The sequence below is a fragment of the Dromiciops gliroides genome, chromosome 2, assembly GCF_019393635.1.
Source record: "Dromiciops gliroides isolate mDroGli1 chromosome 2, mDroGli1.pri, whole genome shotgun sequence".
NCBI classification, from domain to species: domain Eukaryota; kingdom Metazoa; phylum Chordata; class Mammalia; order Microbiotheria; family Microbiotheriidae; genus Dromiciops; species Dromiciops gliroides.
The window spans coordinates 184,541,025-184,567,729 of NC_057862.1; the positions used below are offsets into that span (position 1 = coordinate 184,541,025).

General features: G+C 33.5%; 1 protein-coding gene across 3 annotated transcripts in view; it reads right to left on the reverse strand.

Annotated features, from left to right (window-relative positions):
• Window positions 1-26,705, reverse strand: part of DPH6 (diphthamine biosynthesis 6) — a 443,945-nt gene that overhangs the window by 255,217 nt on the left and 162,023 nt on the right. For all 3 annotated transcript variants that reach the window (XM_043990141.1, XM_043990143.1, XM_043990144.1), the window contains exons 6-7: window positions 25,844-25,905; window positions 6,617-6,711 (exon numbers count right to left, since the gene is read on the reverse strand). In XM_043990141.1, coding sequence (XP_043846076.1) covers window positions 6,617-6,711; window positions 25,844-25,905 — 157 coding nt within the window. The remainder of the gene's footprint in view (window positions 1-6,616; window positions 6,712-25,843; window positions 25,906-26,705) is intronic.

Consider the following 26,705-nt stretch of genomic DNA (forward strand, 5'->3'; position numbering starts at 1 on the left):
GATGATATATACATAGCTATATTAGTTTGACAATTTTCTTTATTTCTTCTATATTTGTTGTGAATTATTATTCTGATTTTTTATACTCAGATATCTGTAATTCATATCTCAGATCTATGATTAAAATCATATTGTGATAAAGTTTAATTTACCTTTTTAGATATCTTTAAAAAAATCCATTAGTTTTATTTGGCATCTCAATTGTCTTATTTTCCATTTTTCTTTTTAAGATGTCTATTTTTCTGTTTTGAAATTGTTGATACCTAGTGTTTGGAGATAAGTGCTCACTTTGCATAATTTTCTGCCTGAGGACTGCTTTTGCTACATTTCACAATTGATAGTATGCAGTTATTTTGTTATTAATTTTTCTAAAATTATTTACAGTTTCTTTTTCTTATTTGGTAATCTCAGTCTTCAGTACAACATTGTTTAGATATTCTTTATTGCACTATGGACTCTAAAGGATGTGCTTAATATTTCTTGTATTTATGAGTTCTTTAGGTCCTAGTAAAAGTTGAATTTTTATAAAAATGTCATGAAATAGCAAAAAATAGACATATTCTCTAAGATTCCCATTCAATTTTCACCAAATGTTTATCATATTTAATTATTCAAATATTCTTTTTAAATTCTCAACCTCTTTATTACTTATTTTTAAGATAGATAAAAGTAGTCTGGTGAAGCCTACGTACCATTTCTCAGAATAATATTTTTAAATGAATAAAATACATAAGATTACAAAGAAAATAAATTACACTAAAACACAGTTGTCAACATATTAAAAAAAAAAATCAAACAGCTTGATGAACTGTATGTTTAGAGTTTGGTGTGGAAGGGATTTGGCCAGGGGCGTAGCAGAGAGGTGCATTCCAGGCAAGAAGGGTCTAGATCTAGTACAGAGAGGCCTAAACCTGTATAGGGTGTGGGAAATGAAAGCTCTAGAGAAAAACACACACACACACACACACACACACACACACACACACACACACACACCAAAACAAAACTTAGAAAAGAAATAGAAGCTATGAAAGAACTGGAAAGAGAATTAATAGCCTGGCACAAAAAGTACAAAACCTCATCCAAGCAACAAACACTCTGAAAATAAGAATGGTCCAAACAGAAGCTAATATTAAGAAGATATATTAAAACAAAGTCAAAAGACTGAAAATAGAGAAGAAAATATAAAATATCTAATAGCAAAAATAACTGACCTGGAGAACAAATCAAGGAGAGATAATTTAAGAATCCCTAGACTACTTGAAAGTCAGGACTAATAAAAATAGCATATTTATAAAAACACCATATTTCAAGAAATCATAAAACAAAACTGCCCATATCTCTTAGAATCAGAGGATGAAGTAAAAATAATCTACTGGTCATCTTCTGAAAAATACTCCAAAATGAAAACTCCAGGGAACATCCAAAATCCAGAGTTTCTAGGTCAAAGAAAAACATAGTAGAAACAGACAGAAAGAATTCACGTAGTGAGGAGCCACAGTAAGAATCACATACAGTTTAGCAGTCACCATTATAAGGAGGAGAACTTGGAATATGAGATTTCTGAAGGTAAAAGATATAGACTTACAACCAAAACTAACATCCTGAAAATGATGTTACAGGGAGAAAAAAATTAACCTTTAATGAAAGAGAAGTTTCAAGCATTCCTGGGAAGACTTGTATGAACTGATTCAGAGTAAAGTGAATAGAACCAGGAGAACAATTTATATGATGATAACAATACTGTAAAGATAACTAACTTTGTAAAACTTAAGGACTCTAATCAGTATGATCGCCAATCATGATTTCAGAGGACTCATAGTAGAATATACTATCCACCTTCTGATAAAGAGGAAAGACTCAGAATAAGGCATGTGTGCATATACATATAAGGCACATACACATGTGCATACATAGACATGAATGTGTAATGTGCATATGTATATGTACATATGCGATATGCATATATGTACACATATCTATTTCTATAACTATCTGAATGACAGGGTCAAGGCAGGAATTTGTTTTGATTATACATATTTGTAAATGGGATTTTTTTGTTGTTTTGTTTCATTCTGAATTGAGGGTGAGGAAGGAAAGTGAATTATTGCTGAAATGAAAAAAATGCAATTTAATTTTTTAAAAATTGAAGATAAGGCAAGTCTGGTTAGATCATTAGTCTAGATGACAATGATTTTCAGCTTTTAATGTATGCAAATTCTAAATGAGTCAGAAAAGTAACATGTCAGCCAAAAACAAAAAAAAGGGGAAAGACTCTCTTTAGCTGCATTAAGGTAGACATAGTGACCAGGATGAGGGATGTAATGGTTAATGGTATAGTAAATCTACATATCTTGTATTGTAATTTAATTAAAAAAAATAAAAGAACCCCTTTAATACTTAAATGCTATGTGTTTCAGTGGAACCATTAATAATAATGTGATCTCCCTGTTCCTCTTTTTTTGGTCATATCTATTTTAATTCCTGTCTTTTCTGAGATCATAATTACTACTCCTACTTTTTTGTATTCAGCTGAGGCAGAGGAGGAGAACTGGAGAGAGCACTGGAATTGGAGTCAAGAAGACCTGAGTTCAAACAGGGTCCAGACACTAGCTGTGTGATTCCGGGCAAGTCACTTAATTCTGTTTGCCTCAATCTGACTCATCTATAAAATGGGGGTGATAATAGTACCTACCTCTCAGGGTTATTCTGAGGATCAAATGGGGTAATATTTGTAAGTGCTTTGAAATTCTTAAAGCACTAAAGAAATTTTAGCTATTGTTACCATCATCATTATTATTCTTGCTCCTGTCCTATTCTTTTTCCACACTATCTTACTACCAATGAAATTCAGAAATCTATAAAGATAGACCTGATGAGACTCATGAACTCCAGTCATATATTACTAATGAACTGTTAGACATCTCCATGTTCATGTCCTTCAGGCCATCCAAACTCAGTATGTCCAAGATAGAACTCCTAAACTCATCCATTCTCCAAATTTACACCTATCTATTGAGGGCACCACTACCATCCCAATCACATATGTACATATACTTAGAACTATACTTGATTTCCCCCTAGCTCTGACCCTCCCTTCTCAAACCCAAACAGTTACTAAGTCTTCCCATTCCACTTCCAAAATCCCTTCTTTACATAACAACTAAGTTTAGTACCTGATCACATCTCAATTGGATGAATATCACACCTAGTTCTAGTCTTTTTTCTCTTTCCAATTCCCTTCTCAAAAATCTTCTAAGACTCCCTCTACAATACAGGGTGCCCAGGATACAAAACAGACTATTTTGGGGGGGGTGGGGTGGGTATATTCGGGTATATTCTGTATCTAGTACATAGCTGGGCAGCTGGTGAGACCTGAGCTGAAATCTGGCCTCAAGTCACTTCCTAGTTGTGTGACCCTTTGCAAGTCACTTAATCTCTGTTGCTCTCAGTTTCCTGATCTGCAAAATTGGATAATAATAGCACTGACCTTGCAGGATTGCTATGAGGATCAGATGAGACAGTAATTGTAAAGCACTTAGCACAGTGCCTGGCACATAGTAAGTGCTTTATAAATGTGCTATGATAAATGTTTACTATTGAATTGAATAGATGGTTAGTTTATCAAACCTTGGTTTCCTGAATTCTAATGTGGAAAGACAGGAGGTTATCAAATTCAGACTTGCTATAAATCCATGAATATTGACCCATAGTTTTAAAAAGTTAATGGTTCTACTACTTCAATAAAGTTAAGCCGCTAACCCATGCAGCACATGCCTTTCATAATTTCAAACAAGTTTCAAAATCAGAAATAATAATAGTTATAGGAACATATTTGGGAAAAATAAATATTTGCAGAATGTTTTTTGAACAGTAATTCGCAAGGGTCTAGATATATCCCATAATACAAAGTATTCCCCAAATTTCAAAATGTTAATAACACTAACATTTGAATATTTCCTCAGAACCACTGAAACATTAAATATTAACATTTTTATCATCTTGCCTATTTAAAATATCAAAGATGATAAAAATGTTAATATTTAATGTTTCAGTGGTTGTGAGGAAATAGTCACACTATTTTGTTGTTGATGGTTTTGTGAATTGTTTCCAACATTCTGTTAAACAATATGAACTATGTGGGAGAAAAAGTCACTACTGTTCATACTATTTGACTTAGAGATCTCAGTCCTGGGCACAAACTTTAAGAAGGTCAAAGAGAGAAAGCAAAATAATGACAATAATACTTGTTTGGTTATTATTTTTTTTTCATGGAAAGAAACTGGGACAAAAATAGGTATTCATCAACTAAGGAATGGGTGATAAAATTGTTTTATGTGACTGTAATGGAATCTTATTGTGTAGTAAGAAATGACAAAAATGAAGAATCCAGAGAAATATGAAAAGGGCTTGATGAACTGATATAGGATGAAGCAAGGAGAATAAGGAGTCCAATACAGACAATGACTACAAAAGCATAAGAGAAAAACACCACCAATAGACAGGTAACTTCCAATTAACTGTAATGATCACACTTGATGAAGATGAATCAATAATGAAATACATCTTCTTTTGCTAGAGAATTAAGAGACTATGAATGTGGTATTTAGCATATGATGTCAGATGAGGTCTATCAATTCTACTTAAATGTTTTTCTTTGTTACAAAATGTTATCAGGGGCAGCACTTGAGGGGAAATGATGGTGGTATAAAATCAAAATGTATCAACAGAACAAAAAACACTCCTAAGAAAAAGAGAGAAAATGGTCTTCTCATATTATAAATGGAACCTAATGTGTGTTTATTTTGGTCTGTAGAACACTCACTGGTGGTTCGCTGATTGTGGAATGCAACTCTAATTTCAGAAACAACAGGGGGAGGTTGTTAAATTGGTCTCATTAATGAATTCCAAGTTACGGGTTTTAGACGTTACCCAACTTAAGGTATATTGGCTAAGTCGACAATTATGGAGAATACATGAACATTTTTTAGATCACAACATCTGTGAGATGAAATAAAGATTTTATTTAGTTCCCCTTTTGTAAAATTCCCCTCAAAATAGTAGATATCAGTAACTAAAACCTGACCTTCTAGTATTAGCACCAATTTGGAAATCATCATTAACCCCTTAAACATCTTGAGTGCAAGCAAGTGCTCAAGGAAGCGGTGGGAGAAGATGGGGAATTATAGTATACAGGCAACAGGAAAAAAAATGCCAGTTATTTAGCTGCTACAATTTCTGCCTGGTTTGGCTAACACCATGCTAGCATAAAGATCCTTCCCTACACTCTAAATTATACAAATATATTTCTGGAATCACAAAATATTATTGATTCAGAAATGATCTTCCTCAATATCATTCATGTAACCCACTGAATTGCTGTGCCACTAAACTGCTTCAATGATAAACATAATAGAAAAAAAAAGCACATCCTCTATGTGTCCTCCTCTGATGAGCTAGAAGTGAATGAATGCCCTTTCCTCTCTATTTCTGCTACACTTTGCTGGTACCACTTTCATGGCACTTCTTACACGTGTACAAGTCTCATCTCCCCTCATCGATCAGAGATGGTGTGTATATTTTTCTATCTCTATCCTGTCTAGGAAAATACCTGCCACATAGTAGTACTAAATAAATAATTTGAGAATTCAAGAAACCCCATCTAAATGAAAAAAAAAAAGAATCTTGCTCAATGGTAAAGAAAACACCATGGCAATTTTCACAAGGTGAAGAAAATTTTATAATGTATTTATCTGACACATTTTCTAAATTCTTACAAAACATTTCATATCTTGTTAATATCAGTATATTGTCAAAAGGCATGTATAAAGGGATAAGCTATTTATATTAAAATAACCTGGAGCTGTTCAATTAAACTAATATAAACTAGTTTGTTGGGTTTCTCAAAATCAAGTATGATTCTGACAACTTTTTCTAGGGAGATGTATATACTTATGTAAAAGACAGCTAAGTGTTTCTCTCTCTTTTTTAAGTATTTCTCTTAATATGTAGGAAGAACTACATTATATAGAACATGGGAGACATATCAAAATGAACAACATGCCTTCATTTCTTTATCACAATTTTACTAATTTATAGAAAAGAAACATTACTCTGGGTATACTTGAGAAACTTAAAGCAAAGTTTACAAGTAAAAACACTCCCAAGTAATTGAAGGAAAATGTTTAGGATTACCATTCCAAGTTGCTAAAGCCAAAAAGGGGGGAAAAAGATGGAGTTAATGGAACCCACAGGCTACTGATGTGGCAGTTTATCAAATGTAGCTGTAATGAAAGATAAATAATACAGGCAATTCACACTTCATGAAAGGATAAAAGTGTCAGTGTGTAGGTACCAGTTTTACTGCAGGCCATAATCAGCAAGTAAACGAAAGTGCAATGTCTAAAAAGTTTATAGCATTCTATGAAGGCCTCGTCTTGTCAGGTATTGATTTAGGTATTCAGAGGACTTTGCCAGTATTAAACAAATTGAGTGTTTGTGAACTTAGAGGACATGTTCTACTTCTGCCAACAAAAGTTGCCTCAAGCTCAATGTTAAGGTGTTTCCGTCACTTAAATTTAAGAAAAGAGAAGAAAACGCTGAAATGGTATCTTACACAACTACTTTCTTCTTAAATAGAGGGCAATCCAAAGTGAATGTTTCATATTCCCCGCCTTCTCCACAGACATTGACACCATACTTCTTAGACAGCTGAAAAATAAGAGGGAGAAAAATATGTAGATATAATTTAAGATCTCATTGGGAAAAAAAAATCACATAAAATGTTTCTGATATCATTCTGAAAAGTATTCAATTAAGATGTATTCCAAAATGGAAATCATATGACATTTTTGTTCTAAAACTGATTGTTTAGATTTATTTCTTTAAAAAGTCAGGATCTAGTACAAAATGGCATTTTAGTATTAGAAGTCTCTTTAAGAAGAGCACTCTGAGTCAGAAGTTTGGCTCTTTGAAAATTCAAAGGGAATGATAGAGGTGGCTTTGAAGGAAAAAAGAGCATGCCCATAAAGAAAGCCAATAAATAAAAAAAAAGCAATAGCTTTTAAGCCACTGGTTTCACTTATTTCTACTGGTTTTAATAAAGATCTCCTCTCTTTAGAGAAAAATGACTGAATAGAAATAGCATGGTAATCTTTGATTCGTTTTTACCATACCCCTAGGAAGACTGTTCAAAACACAAGGCCATAAACTTAGCCCACCTGATGGCAGGTAGTCTAGATTGCAGGCATCAGAGATTCACATCTCTTACATCACTGCTTTTCTCTTCACTTAGCTTACAGCCTTAGTTCAGATCCTCATCACCTTTCACCTGTATTTCTGCAATATCCTCCTAATTGGTATCCTTTCATTTTCTCTCCTCTCCAACGTTTCCTCCACACAGCTACCAACCTGATATTCCTACAACACATATCTGTCAGTCCATCCCCTTCACTGAAAAATCTTCAATGGCTCTCTCCAACTCTAAGAAAAAAGGAAAATTCTTCCCTCTGCTATTTATATCCCTTCACAACTTAGTTTCCACCTACTTTTCTAGTCTTATTTCACATTTTCCCCTTACATGCACTATTTTTGGCAAAGTGGCCTTCTGCTGGTGCCCTGGATACAACATCTGTGCCTTGCACAAATGCTCCTCAAGTCTGCACTGCCCTCCCTTCTCACCTGCAAATTGAAGATTTCCCATTTCCTTCAAAGCACAGCTAAGCTGTCCCTCCTACACCAAACCTATTTAATTAGTACTCTTCTTTTTGGAATTAATTTGTAAATCCTTTTTAATATTTTCTTAGGTATGTTTTGTATTTCCCAGTAGCCTACTTTAGGAGTAGGAAATTCATCATTTTTGTACTACACCCTCCAGCATCTAGCAAAGTGCCAATGCTGTCAGGAACTTGGAGCTTCTCCCCACCCCCACACCCCCAAAAGGGTTTACATATAATAATAATAGAGTCAGTTATATGGCATAGTGGATAGAGCAGTGGACCTGGAGTCAGGAAGATGAGTTCAAATCAAGACTCATATAAGACCTGGCTGTGTGACTCTGGGAAAAAAACACAACATCTATTTGTCTCAGCTTCCTCATCTGTAAAATGGGGATAATAATAGTGCTGACAATTTGGAACTATGCCCAAAGGGCTACAGAACTGTGCATACCCTTTGATCCAGCAATACCACTGCTAGGTTTACATACCAAAGAAATACCCCCAAAGAGAATAAGACCTATTTGTACAAAAATATTTATAGCAGCTCTTTTTGTGGTGGCTAAGAATTGGAAATCAAAGGAATGCCTATCAATTGGGGAATGGATAAATGAACTGTGGTATACGATGGTGATGGAATATTATTGTGCTATAAGAAATGACAAGCAGGATGATTTCAGAAAGGCCTGGAAAGACTTGTATGAACTGATATAGAGGGAAGTGAGCAGAACCAGGAGAACATTGTGCACAGAGACAGCAATATTGTTTGACAAAGAACTGCGAATCTTCAGTAATATAATGATCCAAGACAATCCCAAAGGACTATTGATGAAACACACTATCCACCTCCAAATAAAGAACTGATATTGATAGAACAGACTGAAGCATGCTATTTTTCATTTTTTTCTTTTATTCAAGATTCTTTGCACAAAATGACTGATATGGTAATGTTTTGCATAATTGCATATGTATGGCCCATATTTGATTGCTTGCTGTCTTGGGGAAGGGGAAGTGGAGGAAAGGAAGGAGGGATAAAAATTGGAACTCAAACTATAAATAAAAATGTTTATCATTTAAAAAAAATAATAATAGTGCTTACCTGCTAGTGTTGTTGTGAGGAGGTACTTGTAAAATGCTTTGCAAACCTTAAAGCTATTTAATAATGATTCACATTCATGATTCTTTATGGTTTTATCAAGTGAAACACTTTACGTAACTCATTACAACATAATGAGGTTGCATTTTTTAAAAAAATCATCAAAAAAGCATTTGACCTTTTATTTTAAATGGGTAGAAGCTTATGAAAATTGTATAAAGATAGCGAACCTAATAAAAACTTATTGAGTAAATGTATCTATTCTGAACCAATGTAGAGAAATTCCATCATTTCTGCTTCATAGGTGAGAGAGGACTTGCCCGAACTTCTCAGTGGCTATATGAGACTACATATCAAAGGTCTGGCCTAAGTTAACTGGTCAAGTCAAACAATTGAGTTTTTCTGAGAAAAACTCCCAGCAGTCAAAATAGATGTTCTAACACTGAGTAGACAATAAAAATAACTAATATAAAGAACTCAGTTTCACAACTGGAAGGCATCTCATCTAGACCATCTATCTACCTTACAACTAAGGAAACAGAGTTCTGGATAAATTTAATGATATGCCTCAGCAGAGTCTGCTATGTGAAGGAGTTGTTGCCAAGAGGAAAACTTTGCCATGGTATCATGGACAAAGTTGCATTTTTTGTTAAAAAATTCCTAATACATCTTGATGATTAAATCACGATATGGATTTGGAGGAATTCATACTATAAACTCACCACTGTAAACCTGACAATAACACTAAATAACATGCCAATGGTCAAAGAGCCCAGGAATAGAAAAAAGAGGAAAGTTTTCCTAAAATTCCCCCTCCCCCCCAAATTCCAAACATTTTACCTTAGGAAGTTTAATTATTTGAATTCTAAAGATAAAGAAGTTGTAACCACATAGTAAAAACCCTGAACTGGAATTCTGGAGTTCTAGTAACTATCCTAGGCAAATGTGAGTATTACCAATTTTCTGCTTCAATTTATCTCAACCTTACACAGATATTTGTCATAGCATCACAATTGTCTACACAGTGCCTTAAAATAGTAAGTACTTAAAAATTTATTGAAATTGGAATTTCTCTCACCTATTCCAATTAGAGATTTAATAGATCTTTTATCCAAGTCCTGAACAGGTTGCTGTTGCATATTGATCTGTTTACAGGTTTAATCATTAATAGTAGCTAACAGTTACATAGTGCCTACTATATATCAGGTACTGTGCCAAGTGCTTTACAAATACTATCTCATTTGATTCTCATAACAATCTTCCAAAGTGATTGCTATTATTATCCCCATTTTATAGATAAGGAAATTGAGGTAAACAGAGGTTAGATTTGAATCACTCTTTCTACATTTTGGAAATGAGATATTTATCAAAAAATGTGCTGCAAAGATGTTTTTCCTCCAGTTAACTGTTTCTCTTCTATTTTTAACTGCAATGGTTTTGTGTGCTCCAAATCCTTTTTAACTTTATATCATCAAAATTGTCTATTTTATTGTAAGTGGTACTCTTTATCCATCATTTGGTCATGAATTCTCCCTCTTCACAGAAAAAGAATTTCTTCCTTGCTCCTCTTATTCATTTATCATGTGAACTTTCACATCTAAGTCATACATACATTTTAGAATTTATCATGATACATATGGTATGATACTTTGGTCTAGGCCTAGTTTCTGCCTATTCTCCAGTTTTTCTAGGAGTTTTTGTTGAATAGTGAGTCCTTTTCTCAGAAACTGTGGTCTTTGTGTTTATCAAACACTAAGGTGCAAAGTTTATCTGCTTAGGTATTATTTACTTAATCTATTCTATTAATTAATGTATTTCTTTTTTTTTTTTTCCAATTTTTTGGTGAGGCAATTGGGGTTAAGTGACTTGCCTAGGGTCACACAGCTAGTAAGTGTCAAGTGTCTGAGGACGGATTTGAACTCAGGTCCTCCTGACTACAGGGCCGGTGCTCTATCCACTGCGCCACCTAGCTGTCCCAATTAACGTATTTCTTAATCAGTAGCAAATCGTTTTGATGATTACTTCTTTGCAGTATTGAATCTGGTTTGAGATCTGGGACTTTCCTTCCCACCTTTTTTTCCCCCTTGGAATCCCATTATTTCCCTTGACATGCCTTGCTGCCTTGCGTTTTTCCAAATGAATTTCATTATTGTTTTTTCTATCTCTATAAATGACTGCTTTGATGGTTTGGTATGACACTGGATAATTTAGATATTTTGGTCATTTCTATTATATTGGCTCAGTCTATGTATAAGCAATTAATATTCTACCAGTTATTCAGGTATAATGTCTTTTCTGTAAATATTGTTTTGTAGATGTATTCATACAGTTCTTTGTTTCTTGGTTGGGAGATTCCCAATGTTTTATACATTCTATAGTTATTTAGATGGACTTCCTCTATCTCTTCCTACTGGGTTTTATTAGTAACATACCAAAATGCTAATGATCTACAAAGATGCATTTTATTGTCTGATGCTTAACAGAAGTTATTGTTTCTATTAACTTTTAGCTGAAATTCTAAAGCTTTCTAAGTACACAACCTGCAAAAAGTGATAATTTTGTTTCCTCTTTATGCTTATTCCTTTAGTTTCTTTATCTTGTCCTATTGCTATAGCAGCATTTCTAACAGTATATCAAATAATAGTTGCAATAATGGTCATCATTGTTTTACTTCCTGGTTTTAGATAACTACTTCTTACCATATTAAGGAAAAGTGCATTTATTCCTATGCTTTTTAGTGTCTTTAATAGAAATGTATTTTGTAAAAAGTTTTTCTTGCATCTGTTGATATCATGATTTTTGTTTTTCTTATTACTAATACAGCATGATTCTGAACCTTTATTTTGACCTTTATTCCTGGTATAAATTCAAACTGGTCATAGTGTATAATCTCTGTGATGCTGTTGTAACCTCTTTGCTGATATTTTAATTAAAATTTTAGAGTCAATAGTCCCTAGAGATATTAGTCAATGGTTTTTCTTTGTTTAGACATTGATTAGTAATCAGAATCACATTTATATCATAGAAAGAATTTGGTTGAATCCCATCATTTCCTATTTTTGCAAATGGTTTATGAAATATTAAAATTAATTGTTCTTCATAAATGTGAGAGAATTTGATTTCAAATCCATTTGGTCCTAGGGTTTGGAAGCATATTATGTATATCAAGTCCACTATTTGAAGAACCCTCTGTCTGCCTATATCATCATATGTATCACATACTTTTTTTCAGTTTTTATTTTAAAAATGTTATTGATGGGTTTTGCTTTCATCTTTTGGTCATTTGGTAATTACTGGGAATGTATCTAGAGCTTCCCTGCATATTAGGGTAGCTTCTGACTTTGGATGTAATCTCATTACAAATGGACACATTTTTTATATTTTATGGGTTATCTAAAAATACATAGATTAGCTCTGCACATTGTTAAAGGATTTTTCTGTATCTATTGAAATAATCACATTTAAATGATGTGGACTTGGTGTTGCCTATTCCTGTGGTTCTGCATGTTTTTAGGTTTCATATAATTATGTTAACTCTTTATCTAATGAATTATTCTTGTATCCTTAGAAGAAATCAAGTTTGACATGAGTGAATAATATTTTAAATATAGTATGGTATTTTTTTTTGCCAAGACTTTATTTGAAGTTTGGTTTTTACATTGATTTTTATTAATGATATTGGCATATAGTTAATATTCATTCCTTTATACTTCTGTGGATTAGGTATCATAATTATATTTGGCCAATAAAGGCATCTGATAGTTTTTTTAAAAAATTTACAATATAGGCATTAACTATTCTTTAAAGTACAATATAAATTTCGGGTTTTCCCTTTTGTTCTGATTCTTCTTTTACTACATGACTAATATAGAAATATGTATAGCATGTATGTATATATAAAATCTCTACATAATTAATTGCTTGCCATATTGAGGAAGGAAGAGGAAAGGGAGGGAGAAAGAAAAATTTGGAACTCAAAATCTTACAAGAATGAATGTTGAAAACCTTTACATGTAGAAAAGAAAAGAAAAGACTACCTAAAAAAATAAACTACCTAAAAAAGTTCAAGAGAAATTTCCTATAAATCCATCAGGAATGGGGATTATTTCCTTTCAAACATCCTTTATAGCTGATTGAATTTCATTTTCTTTAATTGGATTAAGATCTATACTGTTAATTTCAATAGTGTACATTTTTGTAGATAACTTTCAATTTCTTTTAAATTCTCAATTTTCTTGCCATATTACTATGTGTATATATAGTAGGTTCATGTAATTCTTATTTTTGTTCCTGCTGGTTTTTATTCTGGTAATCTGATTTCTCTTCCTCTTCTATTTACCTAAAGGTTTATTGATTTTGCTAGTCTTTTGGAAGAAACATTTTCAAGCCCTATCAATTCTTTGTTCTTTTTTCTTTTCCAATTCATATACTTCTGCCCTAATTTTAAAAATCCAGTTTGCCAATCTTCCCTTTTTCTATTTTGTTAATGTATGCTTTTAGGGATACAAATTTTTGTTCCAAAACTATTTCAGCTGCATTTCATTATTATAATTCTTTTTTATATAGCTATTATTTCTGTGATTCATATTTTGACCCACTCATTATACAGGATGTCATTATTAAGTCTCCATTTAGGTTTACTTTTCCTCACTTTGATACTTGTTTATTGCATTATGGTCTGCAAAGAACATATTGTTGCTTTTGTACACATTCATGTTTTTCTATTTTCTATATATATCTATATCTATATATTTTTTTCTGTTCTCTAGAACATATTCTATTTTTATATAAGGGTATGATGACCATGTATAAACTTTAATGTTCCTATTCCAAAGACATCATAAATCTTTGACCTTTAAATTCTCCCACAGTTGGCTTACTTCTATAATTGTCTCTGGGCTTATTTTTCTCTAAGATTTATCCAGTTTTGAGCCAGAAAAAGTAATTTATTCTAATTAATTAATTAATTAATTCTAATTTCATGTTACTCTAAATATCTCTTTGAAATTAATTTTTTTTCTTTATTACTTAGGTGTCATGCTATTTGGTACATATATGTTTAATACTGATATTGGTTTACAACCTATTGATATCTTTTAGTATAAAAAAGTTTCCTTTTCTCTCCAGTGATACTGTGAATTTAAAGATAATATGATTCTTATTCTTGCTTTGGGGATTCACTTGATGAATAACAAATTTTCTAGCTTCATATTTTGATTCTGTATTTTTTTGGTTTGCTTTATACTGCTGATTACAGGGTTTTATTTTCTTATCTATTTTTGCTATTCTCTTTTATTTTATTAGATTGTTTAATTCATTCATGTTTAAGTATTTCCTGCAATGTCTTTTAATACTGTGTTTTTTTTAAATCTTCATTTTTCTTTTATTACTGTACTTATTTAGTTAACCTTTTTTTGAATTTGTTTTTAGAGTATTTACAAATAGAATATTTTCCTTACATTTGTCTTCCCTTGCCCATTTTTCTATAGGAGTATCAAATGCTTCTCTGTTGTTAATTTTTATTGATTGTGGTTTACAGGGTATGTCCTTGTGGGTCATAGATTAAATTTCATTGCTTTTTGGTTATTATTAGTATATTCCCTTCTGCAATTTTGTGTGACAAAAGAAAAATCTTGGGTTATCCAAATTCCCTTTACTTGACATTGGCAGCTAAAATGTATTGTTTACTGGTGAAACCTGTATTCAAGGTGATAATAAAACTCAGAACCTAAAAAGAAAAAATAGATTTGTTTCTATGTAAATATAAAACATAAAAACTAGAGGCAGAGCTAAAATGGTAGAGGGTGAATTCCAGCTGAACTTTCCCAACATTTCCCTCCCAATAGTTAAAAATATTCTGTCAAATAAAATTCTGAAATCACATATCCAACAAAAGGTTGGGATGAGACATTTTCCCTCTCCAAAACAATTTTAGAAGTTAGAAGGAGAAGTCTATGATACTGGGGTAAAGGCTGGTCCTGGGTACTTGGTGGCATTACAAGCTGTGGCCTTTGGAGGCTATAGGGTAATAGCAGCAGCAGTAAAAGTAAGGAGAATTCTCCTCACTCAGTGACAGTAAGGGAATCAGACAACTGGTCAGAAAGAGAATACAAAGGACCCCCCCATATGGTCAATGTTCACTGGACTGGCAATTTTATTGCCCACTACACAATTCCAGTTTGCAGAGAAAGCAGGGGCCTTGGTTCTGAGCAGAAAGAAGAGTGCTAGAGCACTTGTGGTCATGAGGGTTAAGCAGGGTCCCTTTCAGTATAAGGACCAGAACACAGACCAGAAGAGTAGTAACCATACCTCCATAGAAAACAGAGACCCCCAGAACTAGCTGTGAAAACAAGGGTGAAAAAGTGTGATGCTTGGGAAAATCATCCCTCCCCACAGAGGTGAGCGGAGTGTAGCTCTATCATAAAGTTCAAAGTCAAGAAATAGCTTGGAAAAATTAGCAAACAACAATAACAACAACAACAAAAACAAAACAACAACAAAGAACCTGACCATAAATGGCTACCAAGGTGACAAGAGACCTCAAAACACAAACTGAAAAGATGATGTGAAAATATCCAAAAACAAAGCCTGAAAGAAAAATATAAATTGGGTACAAGTCCAACCAGAATACCTTGAAGAGTTAAGAGGGTTTTTTGTTGTTGTTGTTGTTTGTTTTTTTAAAGGAGAAATAAAAATAATATGAGTGGAAGAAGGAAAATTAGAAAAATAAATGAGAGCAATACAAGAAAATTATGAAAAGAGAATAAAATGTTTGGTAAAAGAGGAACAAAAAATACTGATCAAAATAATTCCTTAAAGAGTAGAATTGGCCAAATGAAAAAAGAGGTACAAAACCTCACTGAAGAAAATAATTCCTTAAAAATAAGAATTAGGCAAGTGAAAGCTAATGACTCCATGAGACATTATGAAACACTTAAAGCCAAAAGAATGAAAAAATAAGACAATGCAAAACATTTCAGTGGAAAAACAACTTACCTAGAATATAAATCAAGGAGAGATAATTTAAGAACTAGTAATTATCTGAAAGCCAGGGTCAAAAAAAAAAAGAAAAGAAAAAGAAAAAATAGTTTCAAAAAACTATAAAGGAAAACTACCCAGGTATTTTAGAATAAGAAGGCAAAATAGAAACTGAAAGAATTCACAAACCACCTCCCGAAAGAGATCACAAATTGAAAACTCCCATAAATACTATAGCCAAATTCCAGAGCTCCCAGGTCAAGGAAGAAATATTGAAAGCAACTACAAAGAAACTATTCAAATACTGTAGGGCCATAGTCAGGATCACATAAGGTTTAGTAGCTACCATGTTAAAGGAGTGAAGGGCTTGAAATATGATATTCCAGAAGGCAAAGGAGCTAAAATTTCAAGCAAGAATTACCTACACACCAAAGCTGTGTATAGTCCTTCAAGGTAAAAAAGGATATTTAATGAAATAGAGGACTTTTAAACACTCCTGAGGAAAAGACCAGAGATGAATAGAAAATATGACATTCAAACACCAGACTCAAGAGAAGCATAAAAAAGTAAATATGAAAGGGGTATCATATGGGACTTAATAAGATTAAAATGTTTCTACATGGGATTCCTATGTGGGATGATGATATAAGTAACTCCTAAGATCTTTATCATTATTAGATCTTTTAGAAGGATTCTATGTAAACGGAAGTTATGGGTATGAGTTGATTATGTTGGGATGACCTTTAAAAAAAAGATAGAAAGGCAGGAAAGAGAAGAATGAGGTAAATTATCTCACATAAAAGAAGAACATATGGAAGAGTGTTTATAGTTGAAGGGAAAATGGAGGGAGCATAAAATTCTTGAACCTCACTCTCATTTCAACTGGGTTGAAAGAGGGTAGAATTTATACATACATACATACATACATACATACATACATACATACATACATACATACATACATACACATACACATATACATACATACATACATACATACATACATACATACATATATATATATATATATATATATATATATATATATATATATATAATTACATTCATTTGGGTATAGAAATCTATCTTACCCAGCAGGAAGGAAAAGGGACTAAGAGATAGAAAGGAAGAGGTTATAACAGGGAGGGCAGTAGTCAGATTAAGGGAGGCCGTGGTCAGAAGCAAAACACTAAAATGAACAAATTAGGAAATTGATAAACTACATAATCTAATATCATAAATATGTACTGGAGAAACTATAAATGATCTTCCATGGAAAAACATTTGTGGTTCAAATAAATTTATAGTGTTTCAGATATTTAAGAACAAATATGCTGCTTTAACTTTTAAAAAGTAGTGAAAGAAAGCACCTAACAATTTTTTCTACGGTTCCAACACCCAAACTGGGTAAATTTTGTTTCAGCCCCAAATTTGGAAACAACCTATCCATTTAAGAGAAAGAAATAATTGAATGAATTTAGGCCTATTGTAATAGGATGGTCTTGTAAAAGCATACAAGGAAACATAGAAAAACCTATATGAAATAATCCAAAGTGAAATTGTCAGAAGCAGAACTGTATATACTGACTACCACTATATTTACTCTCTCTCTTTTTTTTGGGGGGGGGCAGGGCAATGAAGGTCAAATGACTTGCCCAGGGTCACACAGCTAGTAGGTGTCAAGTGTCTGAGGTCACACTTGAACTCAGGTCCTCCTGAATCCAGGGCTGGTGCTTTATTCACTGTGCCACCTAGCTGCCCCCACCACTATATTTAAAAAGAGAGGGAAAGAACACAAAACCAGAGGTAAGAGAACCTCAGAAATATATTAATATTTAAAGGAAGGGACAAAGAACAAAAGCATTATTTTGTTGTTGCTTATTTGTTAAAATGTAAGCTTAAGATTAGGAATTGTTTCATTCTTTATATTTGTATCCTTAGCATTTAGGACAATGCTGGTACATAAACAAAATGTATTCCTGAAAATTGTCTTTTAAGAAAATATTAATAAATCTTGTTGATTGATTGATACATAGATATGGATACCTAGGACAAGGCACATTGCTCCAGGCAACTCCCTAAGACTTTAAGTCCCTAATATACATATGAAGAAAGAGTTTCCACAGTGTAAGCTCACTTCACCAATGAAATAATAAGTTTAGAACAAAAAAGGAATTGTATATATTAGTCATATGGGATGTTCCTGATGCCTAGGATATTCTCCCTTTTTACCTCTACCTCTTAGAAACCCTGTCTGTGGGGCAGCTAGGTGGCAGAGTTGATAAAGCACTGGCCCTGAATTCAGGAGAACCTGAGTTCAAATCCAGCCTCAGACACTTGACACTTACTAGCTGTGTGACCCTGGGCAAGTCACTTAACCCTCATTGCCCTGCGAAAGAAAGAAAGAAAGAAAAAAGAAACCTTGTCTGCTTTTAGAACTTGGCTCAAAAACCACCTTCTGAAGGGAGCCTTTTCTAGTAATCTAGTTGCTAGAGCTTTCCATTTAAGGCTATATTCTTATCTAGCAAGGAGAGATCCAACTGATGATTTTTCAATAAATCATACTTGTTTGAATTTTGAGAAACTGAGCATGCATTGTCCTGGGCCAGAGACAGTTCCTTTAGTTCTGTAATTGACTGCAACTAGTACAAGTTGAATCATTCATAATAATACTTGGAAAAGTGCAACTGAACAGGCAGAAATCAGCATTTCAATGCTAGTTGGCACAAAACTATTTCTTTATTATATGTACAAGGTGCAGTGTGGTTGTTGAAAATAGGAGAAATTTCCTGGCTTGTATTTTTTTTTTTTTTTGCGGGGCGATAGGGGTTAAGTGACTTGCCCAGGGTCACACAGCTAGTAAGTGTCAAGTGTCTGAGGCCGGATTTGAACTCAGGTACTCCTAAATCCAGGGCCGGTGCTTTATCCACTGTGCCACCTAGCTGCCCCCTGGCTTGTATTTTTAATAACAATTCTACATCATGACTTATGCCAACCAAAATAATTCCACTGACTTCAATTCAATAACTATTACTACTTCCCTACTATGTGTAAAGCTGAGCTGAGTGCGATGCAATGATGATTTAAGATATGGTCCCTTGTTTTCAAGGAATTTATAATTTAATGGTTAGGGAACATGGAAGTCTTACTGCAACTATACTGATGGCATCTTTGGGAGGAAAGATAATCTCTAAGACATGAAGATTAATTATTCTTTTTTTTTTTTTTACAACTAGCAAAAAAGGTATTACTAACAGCTATTTATGGAACACCTTTCTATCTTGGGAGTATGGTGAATAGTGCATTTAGAGTAAGAGGACCTAGTTTCAATTTCCAACTGCATTCTTTCCTTCCCCTTTCTAGACCTCAGTCTTCTCTAAGATGAAGAAGTCATACTAGATGACTTTCCACATTCCTTCTATCTCTAAACCTAAGATCTATTTATTAATTTACTTAGTTGTGTTTTTTTTTGTTGAGTTCCCTCTCTCACAAGCTCCTCATCCCTTTTTAACCATGACAGTCATTTTTAGAGATAGCTTCATTGCCCAAATCTCTAGGTCTAGGATACCATATCTCATGGAAAAAGCACATTATTCTTTGTTTCTCAAATAATAAATACTAGACTTTCAATAAAGAATTAGTATATATAGGACTATACCATATACAGGACTACAGAATTGCTGTGTCAGGGAAAACTCTGGAAAATTCACTCTTGAAAATATCTTTTAACTTATGTTTTGAAAAAAGTTATAAAGTTAACTGTCAGGGGCTATGTGCAATATTAAGACTTGTGTCAGCATTTTCCCCAAGCACAGTCTCATATTTCTATGTCTGAATCTTTTCACGCTCTCAAGGGAGGGGGGTGGTTCATGTTGAGGTTTTTATATTTCATTCTTGAGGATATTTAAATTCTTATAAAGGAGACAAGTGAAGCACCTTTGTGTTTTCCAAGTACATAGGAGAATCATGACTGAAAGAGACTAAGAGTTATGAACAATAATTACCTTTATTCATTAATTTCATTTAATTTATTAAACCAACATTTGTTGACTAAGATGAGCAAAACACTATTTACTTGTAAAGAGAAAATATAGTTTCTGATATCAAAGAGCCCACAGTTGTTGATAGAGATTGATAAGACATGTATACAAAAAATATAATATGAATTAGAGTATAAGTGTGTATAACAAGTATGAGAACAAATTCTGGAAAAATCACTTCTAGTTGGGGAGAGTTAAGCAATACTGCATAGAGAAGGTGATATTTGAAGTAAATGGTTAAAAAAAAAAAAGATCCTGAAAGCAGAATGACCAGTTATATTAGACTATTACGACAGTTCATATAAAGGTAACAAGAACTTGAATCCATCAAATTGTACGAGCTCAATGTTATCTTTTAATTATGATCTAAAAATTAATTTGAATGTAGAATACTGGAATTCAGAACATATTTTCCTATGTGTTTGCAGAAATTTCCTTACCTTCTCTTTAACAACCACTGACCAAGCAATCATCATCCACCAATCTCCACTTTCTTTCATTTTCTGCCACTAAAGCTGGCTCTAGTGGCAGTGGGAAAGGAAGGGAGTTCCTACAGTTGTGCCACTTGCCATTTCATTTCTTTTCAAGGGATTACTTCTGTTGAGGTTGGAAGGGTCAAGTTTTATTTTCTCCATTTTAGAGATAAGATGAACTTTGGCACAGATGGAATAAATTATTTGTCTAGGGTTAATTAATAGTAAACTGGGGACTTGAACCCAGGTTTCTGGTTCAGTGATTTATACAGTGAATAACTTATGATGCCTTTAGATGAGTAAATATAAGTAGGATATGGATTCATTGAATGTAACCTCTGGTCCATCCAAGTGCAAAGGTTTTTAAGGTGAAGAGGAAGCAAGATGTAGTGGATAGAGCACTGAACTTGGAAGTCAGGAAATCCTGGGTTCAAATTTCACTTCAGATGCTAATTGTGTGACACTGGGCAAGTCTTTTAACCTCTGTGCCTCTGTTTCCTCATTTGCAAAATGATGGGGTTGTAACCATTGGCCTTTATGGTCACATCCTGTTTTAAATCTATGATCTTATGATATATCTGGAAGTTTCTCATTAGAAGCTTTATGTCCATTATAGACAGGGTAGAGGTTATAAAGTGATTTTATATGTACATATGTTCCTTCATTCATATATGTTTATGCTCATCTCCTAACCCTCATCTGAAAAGGAATGTATAAAAGAACGGGAATGATTTCAATGTGTCTGTAAAGGAAGATCTTAATATTTTATTTTAAATTTAATATATATGTGCAAAATTTGATACTGTACCATAAATTACCAAAGAGCTGGTAGATTTTTCCAATATTATGTCTAATATTAAACATAAAAATATAATATTTTGGAGTGGTAGTATTATATCTTTTTTTACTCTGAAGTTCCTTAATAATTCCTGAGAGCTGCACTAACAAGTTAAAAGATGAGTATACAGTTATTCTTTCATCTTATTTGATATGGTTAATCCCATTACTCAAAAAGATTAGTTGCTCTAGGCACTTTTAAATATCTGATTTGTCTTGGGCATTGATGCAGGTGATAGTCATAGGTACTAAATTTAAGAATTCACATGCACTATGTATAAGAGATAAAGTATGGGAAGATGAATCATTTTATTTTGCTGTTAGAATCATTGTGCTCTAGGAGCATTGGCCCATTAGTTGTATTTTGTGTTTTCTTTCTGTAAATACATAACCATCACTTTGTACAAAGAAGGGGAAAAATGGTAAATGAGCTGTGAAATTTTGCTATAACTGTGATATTCTAAAAGTCAAGATTTCCAAATGAGCAAATGGTTAGGGAGTAACCATTTTGTATATATATACACACATATATAATCATATATGTATACACATACATCCATATGTATACATTTGTATGTATGTTTGTAGTAGGAAAAGGAAATTATAGTAATCTAGCATAATTTTAATATTCCAAGTCGAAGAATGTTTTATTCAATCTACAAAATCAGCATTGATTCTCTAATACACAGCTTACCTTCTTGGGAATATTTATTTATTTTTTCCCATCTAAGTCAAATTCCTGAATGTAGTGAACACACTTACCAGGTTTACCACAAACACAAAATCACACATTCTCAGTTATAGAAGGAAAAAAAAGGAATTAATTATAAAGGGAAAAAAAAACTGTGAAAAATTTAAGAACTATAATCAATGCAAGTGCCAACAATTCTTGTTATTCTTATCATCCATATAGCTCTTCTATTAGTACATATATCTTAGACAGATATTGCAAATGAACAATGAACTGCTTCTAGAACTGTTAAAGGAGATTAGGGTCATTTTCTTCCTGAAACAAAACTCTATTGTTTTAACATAAATGTTCTTCTGGTAATATTGTATGGCTGTGAGTCTTACAGTCTCTGAAGAACTCAACCAAGGTTCAACCAAAGGGCATGGTAGGTACTAATATGCTATAATATATTACAAATGAAGAATTCAATTTCATAAACATTTATTAATTTATTAATATTGTGCACAAGGGAAGAGAACCCATGATCATGGCCAGAGAGCAGCCTTGGGAACAAGATCTAGGTAGAAGTCTTGCTCCTCATAGGTATCCATGGCATGACTCTTGGCATTCCATCTAACCTAACAAGGCCCAGGCAATTCTCTGAAATTTTAAGTTGCACAGCAGGTAGTGATTTTCCTTGGTAGAAAGATTTTCCTCCTTAAGAGTTCCCTACTAGGGGCCGCTAGGTGGCGCAGTGGATAGTGCACCGGCCCTGGAGTCAGGAGTACCTGAGTTCAAATCCAGCCTCAGACACTTGACACTTACTAGCTGTGTGACCCTGGGCAAGTCACTTAACCCCAATTGCCTCACTAAAAAAACCCAAAAAACCCCAAAACAAGAGTTCCCTACTACAAGGGCAGCTAGATGGCACAGTGGTTAAAGCGCAGGCCCTGGATTCAGGAGTACCTGAATTCAAATCCGGCCTCAGACACTTGACATTTACTAGCTGTGTGATCCTGGGCAAGTCACTTAACCCCCATTGCCCCACCAAAAAAAAAAGAATTCCCTACTACAAAGAAATCATTAGCTGGGCTGAGAAACAATGTACCAAGCATTAGATTAGGTACTGGTGATAAAAATTTAAAACTGAGATAGTCCCTGCCCTAGGGAAGCTTTCATTTGGGGATAAGGGAACAGGGGATATAACAATCTGTTAAGTAAATATATGATGTATAAAAAAGAAACATAATGTGATTGGAGAGAAAGGGGAGAATAATAACTTCAGAGAATCAGAAAGTCGAAGGAAGAAGTTGCCATTTGAGCTGAGTCTTAAAAGGGCCTGAGGGAGGAAGCTAGGTGGTACAGTGGATAAAGCACTGGCCCTGGATTCAGGACCTGAGTTCAAATCCAGCTTAGACATTTGACACTTACTAGCAGTGTGACCCTAGGCCAGTCAACCCTCATTGCCCCACCCCACCCCCCCACCCCAAAAAGAAAAAAAAGGTCTGAGACTTACAAGCCTACAAAAGGCAGAAATAAAATGGTACATTTTAGGAGTGAGAGACAGGCAAGTACAATGAACAATAAGTACATCAGTAAGGCTGGACCATAGAGGCATAAAGGGGAGTAACATATAATCAAAGTGGAAATGCAAGCTGGAGCCATACTGCTAAAGGCTATAAATGCCAAGTTAAGGAGTCCATATTTTATCCTCATTAATTATGATCTAAAAATTCATTTGCATGTAGAACATTGGATCTCAGAACATTTTTTCCTGTTTGTTTACAGAAATAACTAGCCATGTGAACTTAAACAATTTTCGCCTTGAACCTTAGTTTCTCCTAGTCTGTAAAAGGGAAATGCCGGGCTAGGTAATAATCTTGAAAATCTCTTCAGATAATAATAATTTCCTTTAAATATGCAGAAGTACCAGTTGATAAAAACATCTAATTACAAAAACTTCTGATGATGAAAACGTATAATTAGACATTTAAAAATTTTAGCTTTATTTTTTATATTCACATTTTCTTCTGGAGATAGTAAATTGAGATTTTTTTTTACATACCTTTTTTTTGTTGTTATTGTACTAGTTAGTTAAATTAGGCTTTGGACACTCACAGTTTCAAAGGGGTGCATGAAAGGGTTGTCCAGATAAGGAGAACTAGGTTAATTTTTCCCATATGCTATAATTGTGTGGATACTTTAAAAACTGTCATTTGACACAGAAAAAGACATAGGTATACTAAGATGAAATATGCCAACTATGGCCATGTAAGCAAAGCACTGAATAACATTTAGAATTCTCAGCTCTTAGCTGATTTACCAGTCCTCCTCTTCTTCTCCTGACTGCTAGTGCCTTTCCTAATCACCATGTATATAGGTACATAGTTTTTGCATGTTGTCTCTCCAATTAGAATGTGACTTACCAGGCACTGCGCTAAACCTGGGAATATAAATAAAAATAGGAAGATAGTATTTCCTCTTAAGATCTTGCATTCTAGTGGAGGAAGACAACATAAAAAAGGCAGTTGAAAAGGTAGGTAGGGGTGGGATAGAGACATGAGTGGGGAAAGAGGAACAAGGTTTGAGGAAGTCCAGAGTGCAATCTGGAGAAGAATGAGACATGGCCAACTTAGGCACCCTCCTTAAACAGAACTTCTGGGAGGAATCTTCCAATCAGAAGAAGAGACACAAAGGGCAGAAGGAACTTCAAAAGTGTGAATTCCAGGACTGGAGTAATGCATCAGGATGAAGAGGTTTCTGGGGTAGTACATGGCACAGAGTAAGCACTTAATTGATTGTTGGCTGATTTCACAAATCCTGAGAGATTAAACTCTTCCTTTCAATAAGGATACACACACACACACACACATATACACATGTAAATATACATACACACATACATATAGATGTAGATACACACAGTGTAGTGAGGGATGGATTGTTAGGGTAATGATCAAAAAGATGTGGGTTTAAATTCCACACCTGACACTTATTAGTTGTGTAACCTCGAGAATGTTAACTACCACTTTTAGCTACTTAATTTCCACATCTGTTAAATTAAGAGAGTAATAGCTATAGATCTTCACAGGGGTTTTTTGAAGCTTTAATGATATAACATAAATAAAATACTTTGTAAAATTTTCTTTAAAAAGTTCTCTATGAATGTGCAATGTCAGAGAATATTACCAAATGGGTCTGAATATAGGCTACCCTTCAATAGGTTTCATCCCCCAAAACAAAGTTTCCTTGAAAGGAAAAGCAAACATCCATAGGTATACATTGAAAAAGAATACTGATTATTTACATTTACATTATACATTGATAAAAAATACATTATTATAACACAATTATTTGGCCATGCTTTGGTTTCATAAAATGAAATCTAGGAGGAAAATAAATTATATTAAGCCAAAATTAGTACTAAAAAGCTTTGGCTAGGATTAACATTTTAAAAAAATTCTTAAAGATAAGAGAAGAAAACAACTGGTTTAGCACTCAATTTTAAAGGATAATGAAAAAATAACACTGAAATTTCCTTGAAGATACTTAATATCATTTTTGCATGAAAATTATTTCACTATCATATAAAATATTCCCCAACTATCTCCACATTTCCCAATACCATAATAACAGTACTTAGAATGGCAAGAAAAAAAGGAAATTTTATAATATACTATATAGTATAGTCAACTTTCTTGGGTCTCAGTTCAACGGGCTGTTGCTAATTCATAAACTTTTTTTTTTTTAGTGAGGCAATTGGGGTTAAGTGACTTACCCAGGGTCACACAGCTAGTAAGTGTTAAGTGTCTGAGGCCGGATTTGAACTCAGGTACTCCTGACTCCAGGGCGGGTGCTCTATCCACTGCGCCACCTAGCTGCCCCAATTCATAAGAATTTTAAAGAACTTCCACATTAGAAACTTAAATTTTCCTTTTGTAATGCTTATAAGGTAAAGCTAATTTTTAGTAAGTGGTGGCACATCTTTTTCTCATTTGAAATACATATTTTGAATAACCATAAGTAATTCTTACCTCAGAGAGATCAGACTCCACTTGATCCAGTGTTTTTCCAAGATGTTTATCTGGATCCAAGCCTGCCAAAAAATAGAAGAGACTTTTTGTTTGTTTGTTTGTTTTTAGAGATGAGTATTCCTAAGACAGATATCTGATAAGTTCATTGTTAAAACCAAAACAAGTCTTCTGCCCACCTCTTTCTAGCCTATGTTATAAATTTAACATTGTTTTGATCAGAAAGTATACACACCTAGCCAATATTGTTAGTAACTAGATTCAATCCTGGGAAAATAAATAAGCTCTCTTTCTTTTGTATTATGTATCAACCAAATTATGAATTCTGTTTTTTTTAAAGGTTTTCCCTTTTGAAAAATTTTACTTAACAATTCACTATGATAGACAATGATGATTCATATATTAAAAGCATTAGACTTTCTTCCTTCAAGACACTTATAATAGGAAGATTATGCCATATGTGTAATTATGATGCAAGGTAGAATACGACATAGGTAAAGGAAAGTTTCAAATAAAATGAGAGGAGGGGATGATATTTTTCAGAAGAGGTAAGTAAGCATCAAGGAAAATTACCAGGAATAAGTGGTATCTTATCAGAGCCTTGGAGGAAGGAATGAATTTCAATAGGCATAGTTAAGTGGAAAATTCAATCATTTAGTCAGTTTGTAAATAAGCTCATACTATAGACACTGTGCTAAGCACTGGGAATACAAAGAAAATCAAGACAGTCCAACATGAAAACAATTATGTACAATGGGGGAGAAAAAAACAACAACCAAACTTCTTGTAACAAATAATCAATCAAAACTTATGCACACCATAGCCATGTCCAAAATGTATGTCTTTGCATCTTGTGCCCATAACA